This window comes from Lactuca virosa, chromosome 3 (genome assembly GCF_052849685.1).
Source record: "Lactuca virosa cultivar CGN04683 chromosome 3, Lactuca_virosa_CGN04683_v6, whole genome shotgun sequence".
Lineage (NCBI taxonomy): Eukaryota > Viridiplantae > Streptophyta > Magnoliopsida > Asterales > Asteraceae > Lactuca > Lactuca virosa.
Window position 1 is genome coordinate 263,079,275 of NC_136428.1, and position 15,322 is coordinate 263,094,596.

Genomic DNA, 15,322 nt, shown 5'->3' on the forward strand with positions numbered 1-15,322 from the left:
GGGATTGAAAAAGTTGTTTTGCTATAATTAAGGGAGAGGATATACTTCATTTCAGTTCTAAAGGCTTAGATTGAGACCTTAATCATCTTTAGTCAAGAATATATATATATATATATATATATATATATATATATATATATATATATATATATGAATTTCATGTTGGATTGGTTCAACTTAAGGAAATTCTATATATTGTGTTCTCAAAATTCGATTATGATTACGACATCCCTCTTCATAGTCAAATTTTGAAAACATGGCAAATAAAAATATTGTAGCAAAAGACTGGTCTAGAATCATGTCTTTATGTGAGACATCATGAATCGTGTACCATTTGCTTTGGGTACAGGATCGATTGCATGTGCTATAATATTTGTCATTTCTAAATTTTTCCAAATGCCCAGAGGCATTAAGAAGGGAAAAGGTCTAGAATTGGATATGACTAAAATGATTAAGCAATTGTCGAGGACAATCTGAGCTTTACCAAAGATTGGTTGCTTAGGGACAGTTGGAAGGACCATATTGACATATTCTGAAAAGAGGCATCTCTTGTTCAGAAGTGATAGTCAAAATGAGAATATGGAGTTGTCTCCATAGGTGGAAGTTATCTGTGTAAGATTAGAAAACTTAATGCAAGAAGCATGTCCAAAGCAATGTACTTTAAATATGAGATTTAGTTTCCATGGAGCTGATCTCCATTGGAATACCTTATAATGACTGTTGACAAGTCTTTGTGACTTTGTACATATTCATTACAGGAGGGTCAGTGCATATAAGTTTAAAATATAAACAAATTTCGATAAATGATAGGAATTTGAAATTCTCACATTTTTCGATAAGGATTTGGGAGTGTGAAATTAGAATCATTGAAATTATGTTCAATTGGTTTATTTCACAAAGTAAGGATCATAGACAAACATAAAGTGCATACTTGGTGTATGGCAAAGCTATTGTTTAAGAAAAACATAGTGTACATGCTTGGAGCATGGGACAACTAGTGTTTTTAATTCAAGTATAAAGTTGATAAAACCGAAACAATGAATAATGAGTAATCAGTATGGTGATAAATAAAAGTGTTTATTTATATTCATAGGGTTTGATACCATATTTGATTCATTTATTCTTGTGTTTCACTTTGCATGTTTTGACTTCCAGAATAACTAAGTCGCTCTTCCTGAATGATTAAGTTATTCAAACCATCCACAGTCGGTCATATGTTGGAAGTAGATATGAATCAAGACTGTCATGGGTTGGTTTGTAGAGGTCCATGTTGGTGGACAAAGTGGTGCTACAACACTCATGAGTGCTCATAACTTATGAGTATTGGATTCAACCCAAGCTCATTTGAATCACTTCGTGGATTTTATCACGAGTGATCATGAGACGATAATATCTTATGTTCTTACAACCTAGAGATATGAATTGTTACTATGAGTTGGTTATACATTGATTGCACGAAAACGCATTGGTAACTCGATGTTATAAAACGTGCCTTTGTGTATGATTCAACAAGTAGTAGAACAAGCCATATGACTCGAAGTTTATCCATTCCTTTTACCTTCGGGATAAAAGCGATATATGTGGGCCCCTCGATGATTTAGCGATGACACATGTGAGTGCTTGGCCAAGCCAGGACTGATTTGATTTGTTCAATCAGTCAGTCATCATAAATCGAAAATCGGGAAACAACAAATGGACAGAGAGAATGATTATAATCCATGTCTCAGTCCATATGATATCTAGAATGGAGGAATATATGATCCCTTATCTAATGGACAAGTCATTGACAAGGTCAGAGTTCGATAGCGGCTTTAAGAGCTACGATTGCCAGTTAGGTTTTGAAGTCATACTCAATAATAGTTTTAGACTTATCCAAGTGGGAGACTGTTGGATTAATGTCTAAGTCCATAACTATATTTGGTATGTACTTGACCCGACCCGGCATGGTCCATTTGGGTTGCACTTCACCGGCACAATTTATATGGATAGTCTTTTGAGAATAGTATATTTATGATTTATATTAATATATTATAAGTTCTAATATATTAATATGGAATCATATTATTTAATTACTATTGATCAAGAATTAATTTATAATTAATTAAGTGATCAAAAAGAACTAATTAAATATGGACTCTTATATATATGGAATGGGCCAAGTTCATTTAGGTTGGGCTAAGCTTTCATGGATGGTCCATGGAGCTTTTAACCCATGGGTATTAGGGTTTACATGGATGTAACCCTAATCCTCCATAATATATAAAGGGGTCCTTGGCTCACAAAATTGGAACAAGTGTGTGAAAATAAGAGTGGGCCGATTTTAGTGTGCATACATATTCTCTTAAGTTCTTCCAAGGTGTTTTGGTGATTTGTGATTCCATTTGAGGCTTCCACACTATTGGGGCTAAGATCTTAAAGCTTGAAGACATCAAGCTACATCAAAAGGTATGTCATCTAACTAGAACTTTGTAGTATAGGTGCTTCATAATATGCTAGTTAGGATGAAACCTTTGAATAGTTAATATTTGCATGTATAATAGAGAAAACATAGATCCAAGGTTTATAGGGTTGCATGTACACCATAGGAGTGTTAGAATGCTCAAAACCCAACACAATCAACAATAACCCGATTACCCATTCCCGTTATCCTCTCATTACGTCCCTAAACACCTATCATAAGGGACCTAGTCTAAGGATCATCATCGGGATGGACACTACTGCTAAGGGGATTCCTCAGCAATAAATGTCCTTAAGGCAACCATGTGGGGGATGGAGTACACCTGGTGAGCACACAGTTCAAATAAACACACAGTTCAAATAAACACCTACAGGTTGCGAGCCTGCTAGCGTTCCACTGGACTGTCTAGAATAGTCCGTGGTCGTCATCTATACTCCGCTAGATGACTGGATCATCAATAACATCTATAACGGGGCCTCTCATTATTTTATTTTGTCACACAGCAACTATTACATCTACCCATGTTTTACCCAACACATTTTGTAGATATAAAATATATATACAGTTTAAATCATTTAAAACATGTATAAAATTATTCATCCAGCATAGATAGCAAGTATACAGATAATATGCACACACAGCACGTAATCTATATAAAATACTTCATATCTATGTGTAAGCTGAAAGTAACTATGCACTCACCTGAAAAGGTGGTGATTCTGCCCTTGAACAGCGCTTCGTTATCTCAAAAATAATTATCCCTCGATAAAACCTAGTATCAATACCACTAGGGTTTAGTCTAGCGTTAACCGCGACTAATTAATAGTCCAGCTATTATTATTATTATTATATAAGCGTTAAATAACAGTCAATATAACTCATAATAATAGCCCAAATAATTATTTTAAGGACCTAACAACATTACTATAATTATTTAAAAGTTATATTAAAAATTGTGTAGGCGTAGCTCACTTACAGCGGGTTTTTCTCAAAACCGGGCTTCGCTGGAGCAGCGTTTCCGAGCCGAAAGGCTCTTTTCTCGGGACTCCGGGAGCCTCGGGGCTTCCTTCGGATGCTAGGGGGTTTACCTAGACTTTAGGGGGGCTTAGGGAGCTTAGAGAGAGTGTGTAGAGAGAGAAAGAAGTGGGGAAAGGTGTGAGAAATGAGAGAACCCGACACTTCTATTTATAGGGTGAAATCCTGACGGACTCGCCGAGTCGGTGCCACGTGTCATCACCTGATGGCTTTCCTTGGGGAGAAAGCCTTGGCCCATATTCAGCCACGTCACCCCTTTTGCAGCAGCACCTTGTCGACTTCTAAACCCCGTAACTTTCGCATACGAGCTCCTTTTTCGACGTTCTTTTTTTCCACTCGTAGGTAAAACAAGATCTACAACTTTCATTTAGACTCCGTCGGCTAATTCTCGACCGATCCTAAATTTAACAATAGGAGGAGTTTAGACTGTTAAATGACCGCGAAGAATTCGTAACTCCTTCATACGGACTCCGTTTTCGTCTGTCTTTTTACTGTTGAGTTCCTATTAATGAGATATTCAACTCTCATTTAGGTCGCGTAAGCCAAAGACCGCTCGAACTAAAATTCGAGTTTCGGGCCGTGCACTGCTAAGCCGAATCTTAGAAAAATCATAACTTCCTCATACGAAGTCAGATTTGGGCGTTCTTTTTATGGATGTTCTCGGTTTAACATATACTACAATATTGGTTTAGATCACTAAGGCTATAAGTCGCTCCATCGTAAATTCACTATTTACGCTTCCCGGTGCCGTGCCGGTTCCGTCGCGAAACTTCGACGGGTCATAACTTCTTCGTTATAACTCGGATTTCGGCGTTCTTTATATCCCAGGAATCCTTGTTTCGACCACTACAACTTTATGTAAAGATATCGGGCATATCTCACACTTTAATTTTGACGCTTATTTTTATCCTTTATTAATTATATCTTTATAATTAAGTAATAAGTACACAAATACAAATAATTCACATAGAATTCAAGTATTTCATCTTTATTACTTCAAAAAGAGTTACAATAGTTGACCTAGACTATTACATTGTCTAAAATGCTTAGCCCCGAAACCCGGGCGTTACAATTCTCTCCCCCTTAGGATGATTCCGTCCCAGAATCATGCATCAGCAAGCAGATGTGGGTAGCGACTCATCATGTCACACTCTGTTTCCCAAGTGAGATTCGGCCCATTCAAATGTTTCCATCAGACTAGCACTAAGTCGACCATCTTGTATCGTAACTTCTTAGTCTTACGGTCAATAATTGCCTCAGGCTCTTCGATCAGCCTTTTATTCTCATCCATTTTTAACTCTGAGATCGGGATTATGTCGGGAACTTCTCCCGTGAACTTCCTCAAATAACACACATGGAAAGTGTTATGAATACCATCTAGTTCTTCGGGTAATTCGAGCTTGTAAGCTTGGTTCCCAATCTTCTGAAGAACTTTGAATGGTCCAATAAACCTTGGACTCAGCTTTCCTCGTTTCCCAAATTGTATAAGTCCTTTCCACGGTGAGACTTTAAGCAAAACGGAATCCCCAACTTCAAAAGTCATTGGTCGTCTTTTCTTGTCAGCATAGCTCTTTTGACGATCCTGAGCTGCTAACATCCTTTCCCTAATCACTTTCAACTTCTCAGCAGTCTCATGGACTATCTCGGGGCCCATAAACTTCTTCTCTCCGGCTTCAAGCCAACAAGACGGCGTACGACACTTCTGTCCGTACGAAGCTTGATAACTTGCCATCTTGAGGCTCGAGTGGAAACTGTTGTTGTAGGAAAATTCTACCAGAGGTAAGTGCTCGTCCCAATTCCCTTGGAACTCGAGGGTACATGCTCTCAGCATATCTTCCAATGTTTGAATCGTTCTTTCGCTCTGGCCATTGATCTGGGGATGGTAAGTTGTACTCAAACACAAATTCGTACCCAATTCATCTTGTAGACTCCTCCAAAACCTCGACGTGAAACGACTATCACGATCTGATACAATCGTTAGAGGAACACCGTGAAGTCTTACAATTTCCTTCACGTAAGCATTTGCGAGCTTATCCATAGACCACTTCTCGTTGGCTGCTATGAAGTGTGCAATCTTAGTGAAACGATCCACGACTACCCAAATCATGTCGTGACCGTTCTTCGTCCTGGGCAGTTTAGTCACAAAATCCATGGTGATGTCTTCCCATTTACCCATGGGTACAGGTAAAGGTTCTAAACTCCCATACGGTTTCTAATGTTGTGCCTTAACTCTTGCACATGTTACACACTCAGCCACATACTTCGCAACATCGAGCTTCATCGTCGGCCACCAGTAGTAGGGTTTTAGGTCCCTATACATTTTAGTGCTGCCGGGATGAATCGAGTACATGGTCTTGTGCGCTTCTTCCATCAGAAGGTCTCTTATTCCTCCCATATTAGGTACCCAAATCCGATCTTGGAATACCTTCAGTCCTTGATTGTTTGTACCGAACACTAACGTTTTTCCCAAACGTTCTTCTTTTCGGTCATTCTTCTCTGAAGCTTCTTCTTGAGCTCTCATGATGCTTTCCACAATCGTAGAGACGACTTCAATTCTCAACGCTCTTGGCATTTTCCTTTCAAGATTGATTTTTTGACTAAGAGAATCAGCAACAACATTTGCTTTACCGGGGTGGTAAAGTATCTCACAGTCATAGTCCTTGAGTAGTTCTAGCCAGCGTCTTTGCCTCATGTTCAATTCTTTCTGATTAAAGAGATACTGGAGACTCTTATGATAAGTGAAAAGCTTACACTTCGTGCCGTAGAGGTAATGCCTCCATATCTTTAGAGCGAAAACTACCGCTGCCAACTCCAAATCATGAGTGGGGTAGTTCTTTTCGTGCTCTTTCAATTGTCGAGATGCATATGCTATCACCTTTTCTCTCTGGGTTCGAACACAACCCAACCCGACTCCAGATGCGTCACTGTAAACCGCGAAGTCTTCAACTCCATCGGGTAGAGAAAGTATCGGTGCTTCACATAACTTCTTCTTTAGCTTCTCGAATGCCTCATCGTGTTTCTCACTCCACGTATATGTAGCTCCTTTATGAGTCAAAGCTGTCAATGGAGCAGCTATCGAAGAAAAGCCTTGGATAAATCATCGGTAATATCCGGCTAATCCTAAAAAGCTTCGGATCTCCGTGGGACTCTTTGGACGTTCCCACTTCATTACAGCTTCGATTTTTGCTGGGTCAACCATTATTCCCTCCTGGTTAACCACATGACCCAAGAATTGGACTTCTCGGATCCAAAAATCACACTTGGAGAACTTTGCATAAAGCTTCTCCTTCTTCAGCACTTCTAATACTTCACGTAGATGCTTGCCATGCTCCTCCTAGCTTTTCGAGTAGATCAGAATGTCGTCGATGAACACTATCACGGATTTATCGAGGAATGGTTTACAAACCCTATTCATCAAATCCATGAATGCTGCTGGAGCATTTGTTAGTCCAAATGACATAACCAAGAACTCGTAGTGTCCATATCTCGTTCTAAATGCAGTCTTCTCAATATCCTGCTCTCTTACCTTCAGCTGATGATATCCTGACCTAAGATCGATCTTTGAGAAGTAGCTCGAACCCCGCAACTGATCGAATAGGTCATCAATCCTCGGCAATGGATACTTGTTCTTCACCGTTCCCTTGTTCAGCTCTCGGTAATCTATACACATTCTCATGCTTCCGTCCTTCTTCTTCACGAATAACACCGGAGCTCCCCAGGGTGATGAACTAGGTCTAATGAAACTGTTGTCCAACAGCTCCTGAAGTTGTGTCATAAGCTCCTTCATCTCCGTCGGTGCTAATCGGTAAGGTGCCTTTGCTATCGGTGTTGTACCTGGTAACAAGTCTATCCGAAACTCCACTTGCCTATCAGGTGGTAATCCGGGAAGATCTTCGGGAAAGACTTCAGGATAATCACATACGACCGGTATATTCTGCACCTCCTTCTTTTCCTTCTTAGCATCAATCACAAATGCCAAATGTGACATCCACCAAAACTCAGGTCAATACTCATCTAGAACCTTGTCATTTCCTTGTGTGCACTTAACTTGGCTCTATAGTTACAAGTTGAACTAGGTTTGTGACTTAATAGATCCCTCGGAAGAAGTAGTGTACCTTAGTTGTATTGAACGATCACATTGATATGTAAAGGAACCAACTGAGTGGTAAAGTGCCAAAGCTGAACCTTAAGTCTAAAGATAAAACTATGTTCGATAGATTACAACTCAAGGGTAGGTTATTAACCCTAAAAATTTCATATTGGAACAAATTGATGCTTAACAAGGTTAAGTATCACAAGCTAATATGAACAAAAATTAGATCATAATATGAACCAACTATAAAGTTGACGACAAATTCATACACTTCATGATTCGAAATGTGAACCAAAAGTAAAATCCAAGAATATCAAATTCTTACAATCACATATTATGAATCCTTGTTAGAATTGTTGAAATATGATAAATTGATTTTTATAAAAATTAAATAATAGGTTATCATTACATAAATTAATTCAACAAATATAATTTTTGGAAGTCATTACCAAGTGTAAATACCTCAACAAAACCCAATAATTAAAACCTTAGGAGATTATGAAAATGTTTGAGTTTTATAAAATTTAAAATCTAGATTTATAAAATTTCAAGGGAGGCTTTTATTATTTGATCAAATACCAATAAAAATACCATATCCCTCTTAAATTTTCGTCCATTAGGCTTTCCCCTCTCCCCCATGCCTTAAAACCCATCATTACACCTCATTTGAACCACCTACACACTCCATCTCACACTCCTTCTCCAAGAAAACTCTCCCACTTCCAAGACCACTCCTACACATCAGAAAATCCTCCATTCTCTGCCATAATTTCGAAATTGAGAAGGTCTTGAAGTGTTCTTGCTTCTCTCAAGATCAAAACCAAGGTGAACAACACAATCCTCCCTCATAGTTTCATGATTTTACTTCCTCTTCTTCATGGTTCTTCTCTACTCTTCGGATTCTATGCCCTTCTATGGCTAGAAATCCTTACTTTTTCCCTTGTGATTTGTAGATTCTCACCATAACACAATGCATGTGTTTGAGATGGTGAAAATCCGGGATCAAACCCATGCAAGGAGTGAAAAAGATGCACATGTGTTCATGTGACTTCAAAACCGAGTATTACATCTTCTTCTCCATTTCTTTTGTGTTCTTGCATGACCAAAACCATTTAAACCATTTCTAGTACATCTTGTATGCTCATTCACTCCATGCATGTGCTAGAAATCGGACCTTAACAGAAGCATGCATGTTGTTCTTGTCAAAGTGCCCTAAGAATGCACTCAAAGCAACCAGGGGAGACATGCAATCTGCCAGACTATTTTGTTCAGATTTGAACGGTCATTACTTAACCAAATCCTGATATTCTTTTTGTATTGGATAGTTCCACGAGTTAGCTTTCAAACCCAACTGGTCTCACTGTAAAAGATTAAATATCGGATTTTTGGCAATTTTTACAAAATGGTTGCGCGAACAGCTCTTTTTCTGTGATCACCATTTTTACTTTACGTGGTCAGTGGCCTTAAACCCAACCATAAATCTGGGGAAAAATAGTTTAGAAAGTTAACATATCCAGTGAATGATGGCTGAAATTTCGTGGCTTAAAACCCCACAGAATGTGCTACTCAAATTCATGAACTTCAGCCACATTTACATCTCATGCACTATAATGTGCAACATTTCTTAACTTGTTTGGGTTCAATACCCCTATTTCACTTCTGAATAAATTTTTAACATTTTTCCTTTTGAAAGCCCTCACATGCATGTGATAATCTGTAAAATACCAAGGGCTAGAACCAATTCCTTATTTATTTATAAAAATAGTTATTTAATGACTTTAAATTCCAAATAATCATTTTCGGAAGGTATAAAAATCTGAAAATTTTTATTATGAATATAATCACAGAATAAGAAAGCCATGTAAGTTTTCAGACATTTTGGACACTGTTTGATATTTATTCCATATTTTTCATTAAATTGGAGCATGAAATTATAATCTCCGGTTATTGGACTCAAAGTTCCTAACCAATATTTTTCTCAACCTTAGGAACATTATAAGAACCTGTAAAAATTAAATTGGGAATTTTAGAAACTGTTTACCAATTTATTTGGATTTTCTATATTATTTGATCCTAAATTACAAATAAATATAAAACGACCATCAAAAATGTCTATAAAATATATGGACACTAATACCCTCCTGTAGAAACACAATATAAAGTTTTACAATTTTTGGAGTTCATTTTCATGCCTTTATCAATTTTTTTTTTGAATATAAGACACCATGAATTCAATAATACTAATAATGAACCAAACAAACTTTGGGCACTTAATGACACCACTAGTAGAATAAGTAGACTTAGATAATGGTTTAGTGAATTATATCTCACTAGAGACTATTTGTTCCGTAGGACGCTATTAGGATTCGCACTCACCAACATCAACCCGCAAAGCTCGAGCCGCAAACTTTCCAGGGTGAGTATTCACGCACTACCCTATTTTCGGTTTTTAATGTTTTGGGGTGGAAAGCATGCCACAATATCTATGAACATTATTTTATGAACTTGTGCTATGAAATTGTGATATGAACTTTGTTGTATGAACTTGTATTATGAATTTGGTGTTATGAACTTGTATGATTAAGTCCCCGGAGAACCGATACAACCTATTAACTCATATTTGAGTCGATGGTCTTATGGATAGCGCTATTTGGGGTCGACAGCCCCCACTCGCCCGGAACCGCGAGTGCATATTTCCATGAACTGACATGATGGGAACCATGGACATGATGGAATGGGGCAGGAACGGTCGTTAGGCTTGGTTGTGAACGGAAAGCAATGGCATTCATCGTCTTCTAAATTGGAACATTTATAGAATAAACTACATTTTTGAAATAATGTATTATTATAAACCTGTGAACTCACCAACTATTTTATAGTTGACCCTCGTTTTTGCATGCTTTTCAGGGAACGGTCAGTGAATCAACAAGACGTTAGCATGATTTAAGTTGTTACCTTTGCTATGTATTAAATTATGTATTGTTAAAACTGAATGTATTTGTTTTGTACGCGATGTAAACTTAAAACGCTTAATGTTTATGGTTGGTACTTCTATTTACCTTTGTGATGAGACCTTAGCCTGTCACTCTTCGTGTTTCAGATTTGGTATCAGAGCCTAAGGTTATAGAGAATACCGGATTCCCTTTTCCCTTAGGGACGCCTAAACTATAACCATTGAGTTAATAAAACATGCCATTTAGTATAAGTAATTCCGGTAACGCGCTACTGGACCTTAATTATACATAGCCTGATCACCTATGTATAATTAAGGAAGAGTTAGTGCAAGACCGGAATTGATTATAGTGAATGGTATCAACACCCTAGGATAAACATAAACATCAAACATAATAGAAATTTTCTAGAAGGCTAAAAATTCATCTAAACATTAGAGTTTCTCGTGTACAGCGTAGCCATGTCAAACACTAGCTCTCAAGCACTTGGATCGACAGATGAGTCTGGTTACGTCACTGCACGCCCGAAAGTCAACCGCGACTCGAGCACCGAACCGACTGAAGATCCGTCTACAGGATCAGAGACTGGAGAGGAAGTGAGCAGGCAGGCACCGACTGAGGAAACTTCAGCCCCGCTGATACCCGAGCCTTCGTGACAGCTGACGCCTCGGCCACCCCTTTATGGACTATACCACAGGAGGACAGCGAGAAAGAGCGCACCAATGCCGAGAGAAGTATTGAGGTTCGAGCGTCCAGAACCCGTGCCAGCACCTCCCGCACCAAGGAGTGAGCGTCACGAGCCTAGTCGGCCTCGACCCCCAGTCATAGGGACGCCTTATATGCGAGCACCCGGGATGACTTGTCAGGAGCGATGCAGCATGGAGGCCATGGCCCGAGACCTGCATGATGCCCGTAGTAGGATTGCTTATCATCATCACAGCATAGCCGACATGTCAGACGTGGTGGATGCGGTGTGTGGTTATCCATACTCCGCCCAGAGCACAACAATCAGAGCTATGATCACTAGCGCTATCGCAGGAGGGCTAGCATTGATTCTGGCATTGGCACTTGTCTGGGTGATTGTGTTTTGGGGTTGAATCAAAGCGTCATGGTTTATGTTTTATGGTCTTTGGTCTATGTATTTTGATGTAATGCCTTTGGCTTATGGCTTTTGAAAAGTATGGTTGAAGTGTCTTTTGTAGCTTGCAGTGCCAAGCAGTATGCTTTGTTAAACCTTTTATTTACAAACTATGAATGAAAATCTATTTTAATGACTTTCAATTTCCATGTTATTTCGCATTTATACTGTTCATAAACTGTAAATTGTTTTGATGATTTGAAATCTTTCTTGAAAATATATTTTATTATATTTATTTCTTGCAAAAAGAGAGAATTTTTCTTTTTATGATGGTAACGTCTTAAATTTTGTTGTGTGTTATAGAACCATGCCCCCAAGAAGGAACACCCGCTCCCGCCAAACACAGCCTGAGAATGCCACTCCCGATATTGCTCAACTGGTCGCACAACAACTGATGGATGCTATCCCTAACATTGTGGCTCAAGTCACTGCGGGAATCCATACTAGTCAGACAAACCGCGGAGGCCCTACACCTACTGTGAACACGGATGGAAGCGGAACTCGTAATGAGGAAACAACGGGATGCACCTATAAATACTTCATGTCTTGCAAACCCAAGGAGTTTCACGGAACAGAAGGTGCGGTGGGATTGTTGAAATGGATAGAAGGAATAGAGGCCGTACTCCACATCAGCAAATGCTCAAATGACTGCAAGGTTCCCTATGTTGCATGCCTTCTACAAGACAGAGCTTTAACATGGTGGAATGCGCAAGTCCGAAACCGTGGAAGGGAGGCGGCGAACCAGTTGGCTTGGGAGGAATTCAAAGAGTTACTCAAGAAGGAATACTGTCGTAAGGATGAAATCCAAAAAATGGAATCTGACTTCTGGAACCATGCCATGGTAGGAGCCAATGTGGAAGGCTACACTGTGCGTTTCCATGAACTCGCTGAACTAGTGCCGCACATGGTCACCCCGGAGAGCAAAAGGATCGACCGATACATATGGGGATTGGCACCCGAAATCCGAGGCATGGTTACTTCAGCAAATCCTACCTCAATCCATAGCGCTATAGACCTGGCGCACCGACTTACGAATGATAAAGTGAGGGCTGGGATATTGACCATAAGCAACACCAGTAACAAAAGAAAACCGGAGAGCCAGATTGGAAGGAAGAAGAATGACAACTCAGAAAGGAACAAGAGAAGGGCAACGAACTTTGCGGTTAAAACAGAGGAACCTATGCAATACCGAGGGCCTAAACCTAAGTGTGAGAAATGCAGCTATCACCATGAGGGTGCCTGCCCTATTTGCCACAAGTGCAACCGATCTGGGCATTTCGCGAAGTATTGCAGGATAGATAAGGATCGCAAGGGTGGTAAACGGGCGTGCTATGAGTGTGGAAGTGTGGACCACTTTAGGAATGCATGCCCGAATCTAAACAAGGGCCCCAACAACAACCAGGCAGGTCATAACAACCGTGGAAATCCAGGAGGTCAGGCTCGTGGGCGAGCATTTGTGATCAAGGCGGAAGAGGCCCGCCAGAACCCGGAGGTGGTAACAGGTACATTCCTCCTAAACAACCATTATGCATCAGTATTATTTGACTCTGGGGCAGATAGAAGTTTTGTGTCACATGAATTTAGATCACTAATCGACTTGAAATCAAAAATGTTGGAACATGCTTACATAATTGAACTTGCTAACGGCCATGAAATTAAGGCTAAGGAGATAGTTCCTAATTGTACCTTGAACTTAGCCGGTAAAAATTTTAGTATTGATCTGATACCCATGGAACTCGGAAGCTTTGATGTAGTGGTAGGAATGGACTGGTTATCCAAGAATCGAGCAGACATAGGATGCTTTGAGAAAGTTGTCAAAATGCCCCTCCAAAACAACGAAACCCTATTAGTGTACGGAGAGAAACCAGGCAAAAACCTGAAGATAGTCTCATGCATGAAGATTCACAAATATCTGAATAAGAAGTACCTTGCGTTCTTGGCTCATGTAGTGGAAAAGAATTCGGAAGAAAAACATATTCAGGATATTCCAATAGTGCGAGAATACCCCGAAGTGTTCCCAGAAGAGTTGCCCGGACCCCCCCCCCCCAACAAGACAAGTCGAGTTCAGAATTGATCTAATTCCTGGGGCGGCACCTGTAGCTAAAGCACCTTACCGCTTGGCACCTTCTGAAATGCAAGAGCTTTCGAGTCAACTTCAGGAACTTTTGGAAAAAGAATTCATTCGTCCAAGTTCCTCACCGTGGGGCGCACCGATCTTATTTGTGAAAAAGAAGGATGGATCAATGCGAATGTGCATCGATTATAGAGAACTAAATAAATCGACTATCAAAAATAGATACCCCCTTCCTCGAATAGACGATTTTTTTGACCAACTCCAAGGTGCCTCGTACTTTTCAAAGATTGATTTACGATCGGGATACCACTAATTAAGGGTACGCGACGAAGACGTTCCTAAAACTGCCTTTAGAACTCGTTACGGACACTACGAGTTCTTAGTTATGCCTTTTGGGCTAACTAACGCGCCAGCTGCCTTCATGGATCTTATGAATAGGATTTGTAGGCCGTACCTTGACAAGTTTGTTATCGTGTTCATTGATGACATACTAGTCTATTCCCAAAACAAAGAAGAGCACGAACGACATCTCAGGCTAGTGTTGGAACTGTTGAAAGACCAAAAGTTGTTTGCAAAGTTCTCTAAGCGCGAATTTTGGATTAGGGAAGTACGATTCCTTGGTCATGTGGTTGGAGAAAAAGGAATACACGTGGATCCCACCAAAGTTGAAGCAATTAAGAAATGGGAAACCCCAAGATCCCCAACGGAAATTCGGCAATTTCTCGGATTGGCGGGCTATTATAGGCGCTTTATTGAGAACTTCTCCAAAATTGCCCAACCATTGACTATTCTGACCCAAAAGAATAGGAAATTTGTATGGGAAGAACCACAAGAAGATTCCTTCCAATTGCTAAAACATAAGTTGTGTAATGCGCCAGTCTTGGCATTGCCAGATGGTGTGGAGAACTTCACAGTGTATTGTGATGCGTCACACCAAGGTCTGGGTTGCGTACTGATGCAGAAAGGCAAGGTTATTGCATATGCATCAAGGCAGTTGAAGGTTCATGAGAAAAACTACACAACCCACGACCTAGAATAAGGAGCGGTGGTATTCGCCCTTAAGATCTGGAGACATTACTTGTACAGAACTAAGTGCACTATTTATACTGATCACAAAAGCCTACAACACATCTTGGATCAAAAGATGCTTAACATGAGACAGAGGCGGTGGGTAGAATTACTCAACGACTATGATTGCGAAATTAAATACCATCCAGGAAAGTCCAACATTGTAGCCGATGCGTTGAGTAGGAAGGAAAGGGTGAAACCCTCACGAGCTCATGCCTTCGGAGCCCTTGTTCAAACCAGTTTGAAGGACGAAATCCTTGCTGCTCAAGGCGAAGCATTAAAGACTGAGAACTTGAAATGTGAAACATTGCAATGTCTAGAACAACGATTTGAAACAGGTTCAGATGGAGTGAAGTACTTCAAAAATAGAGTATGGGTACCAAAGATCTACGAATTGCGTGAGGTAATTTTAAAAGAAGCCCATAATTCCCGATACTCGATCCACCCTGGAGCCGACAAAATGTACTTGGATCTAAAGGAATACTATTGGTGGCCTAGAATGAAG

At 39.9% G+C, this 15,322-nt stretch overlaps 1 protein-coding gene across 1 annotated transcript; it reads left to right on the forward strand.

The window, feature by feature from the left end:
• Window positions 1-11,982: 11,982 nt before the first annotated feature.
• Window positions 11,983-13,749, forward strand: LOC145164580 (uncharacterized). The gene has a single exon (XM_079083292.1). The coding sequence runs from the start codon at window positions 11,983-11,985 to the stop codon at window positions 13,747-13,749; it is 1,767 nt and encodes a 588-aa protein (XP_078939418.1).
• The last annotated feature ends 1,573 nt before the right edge of the window (window positions 13,750-15,322 follow it).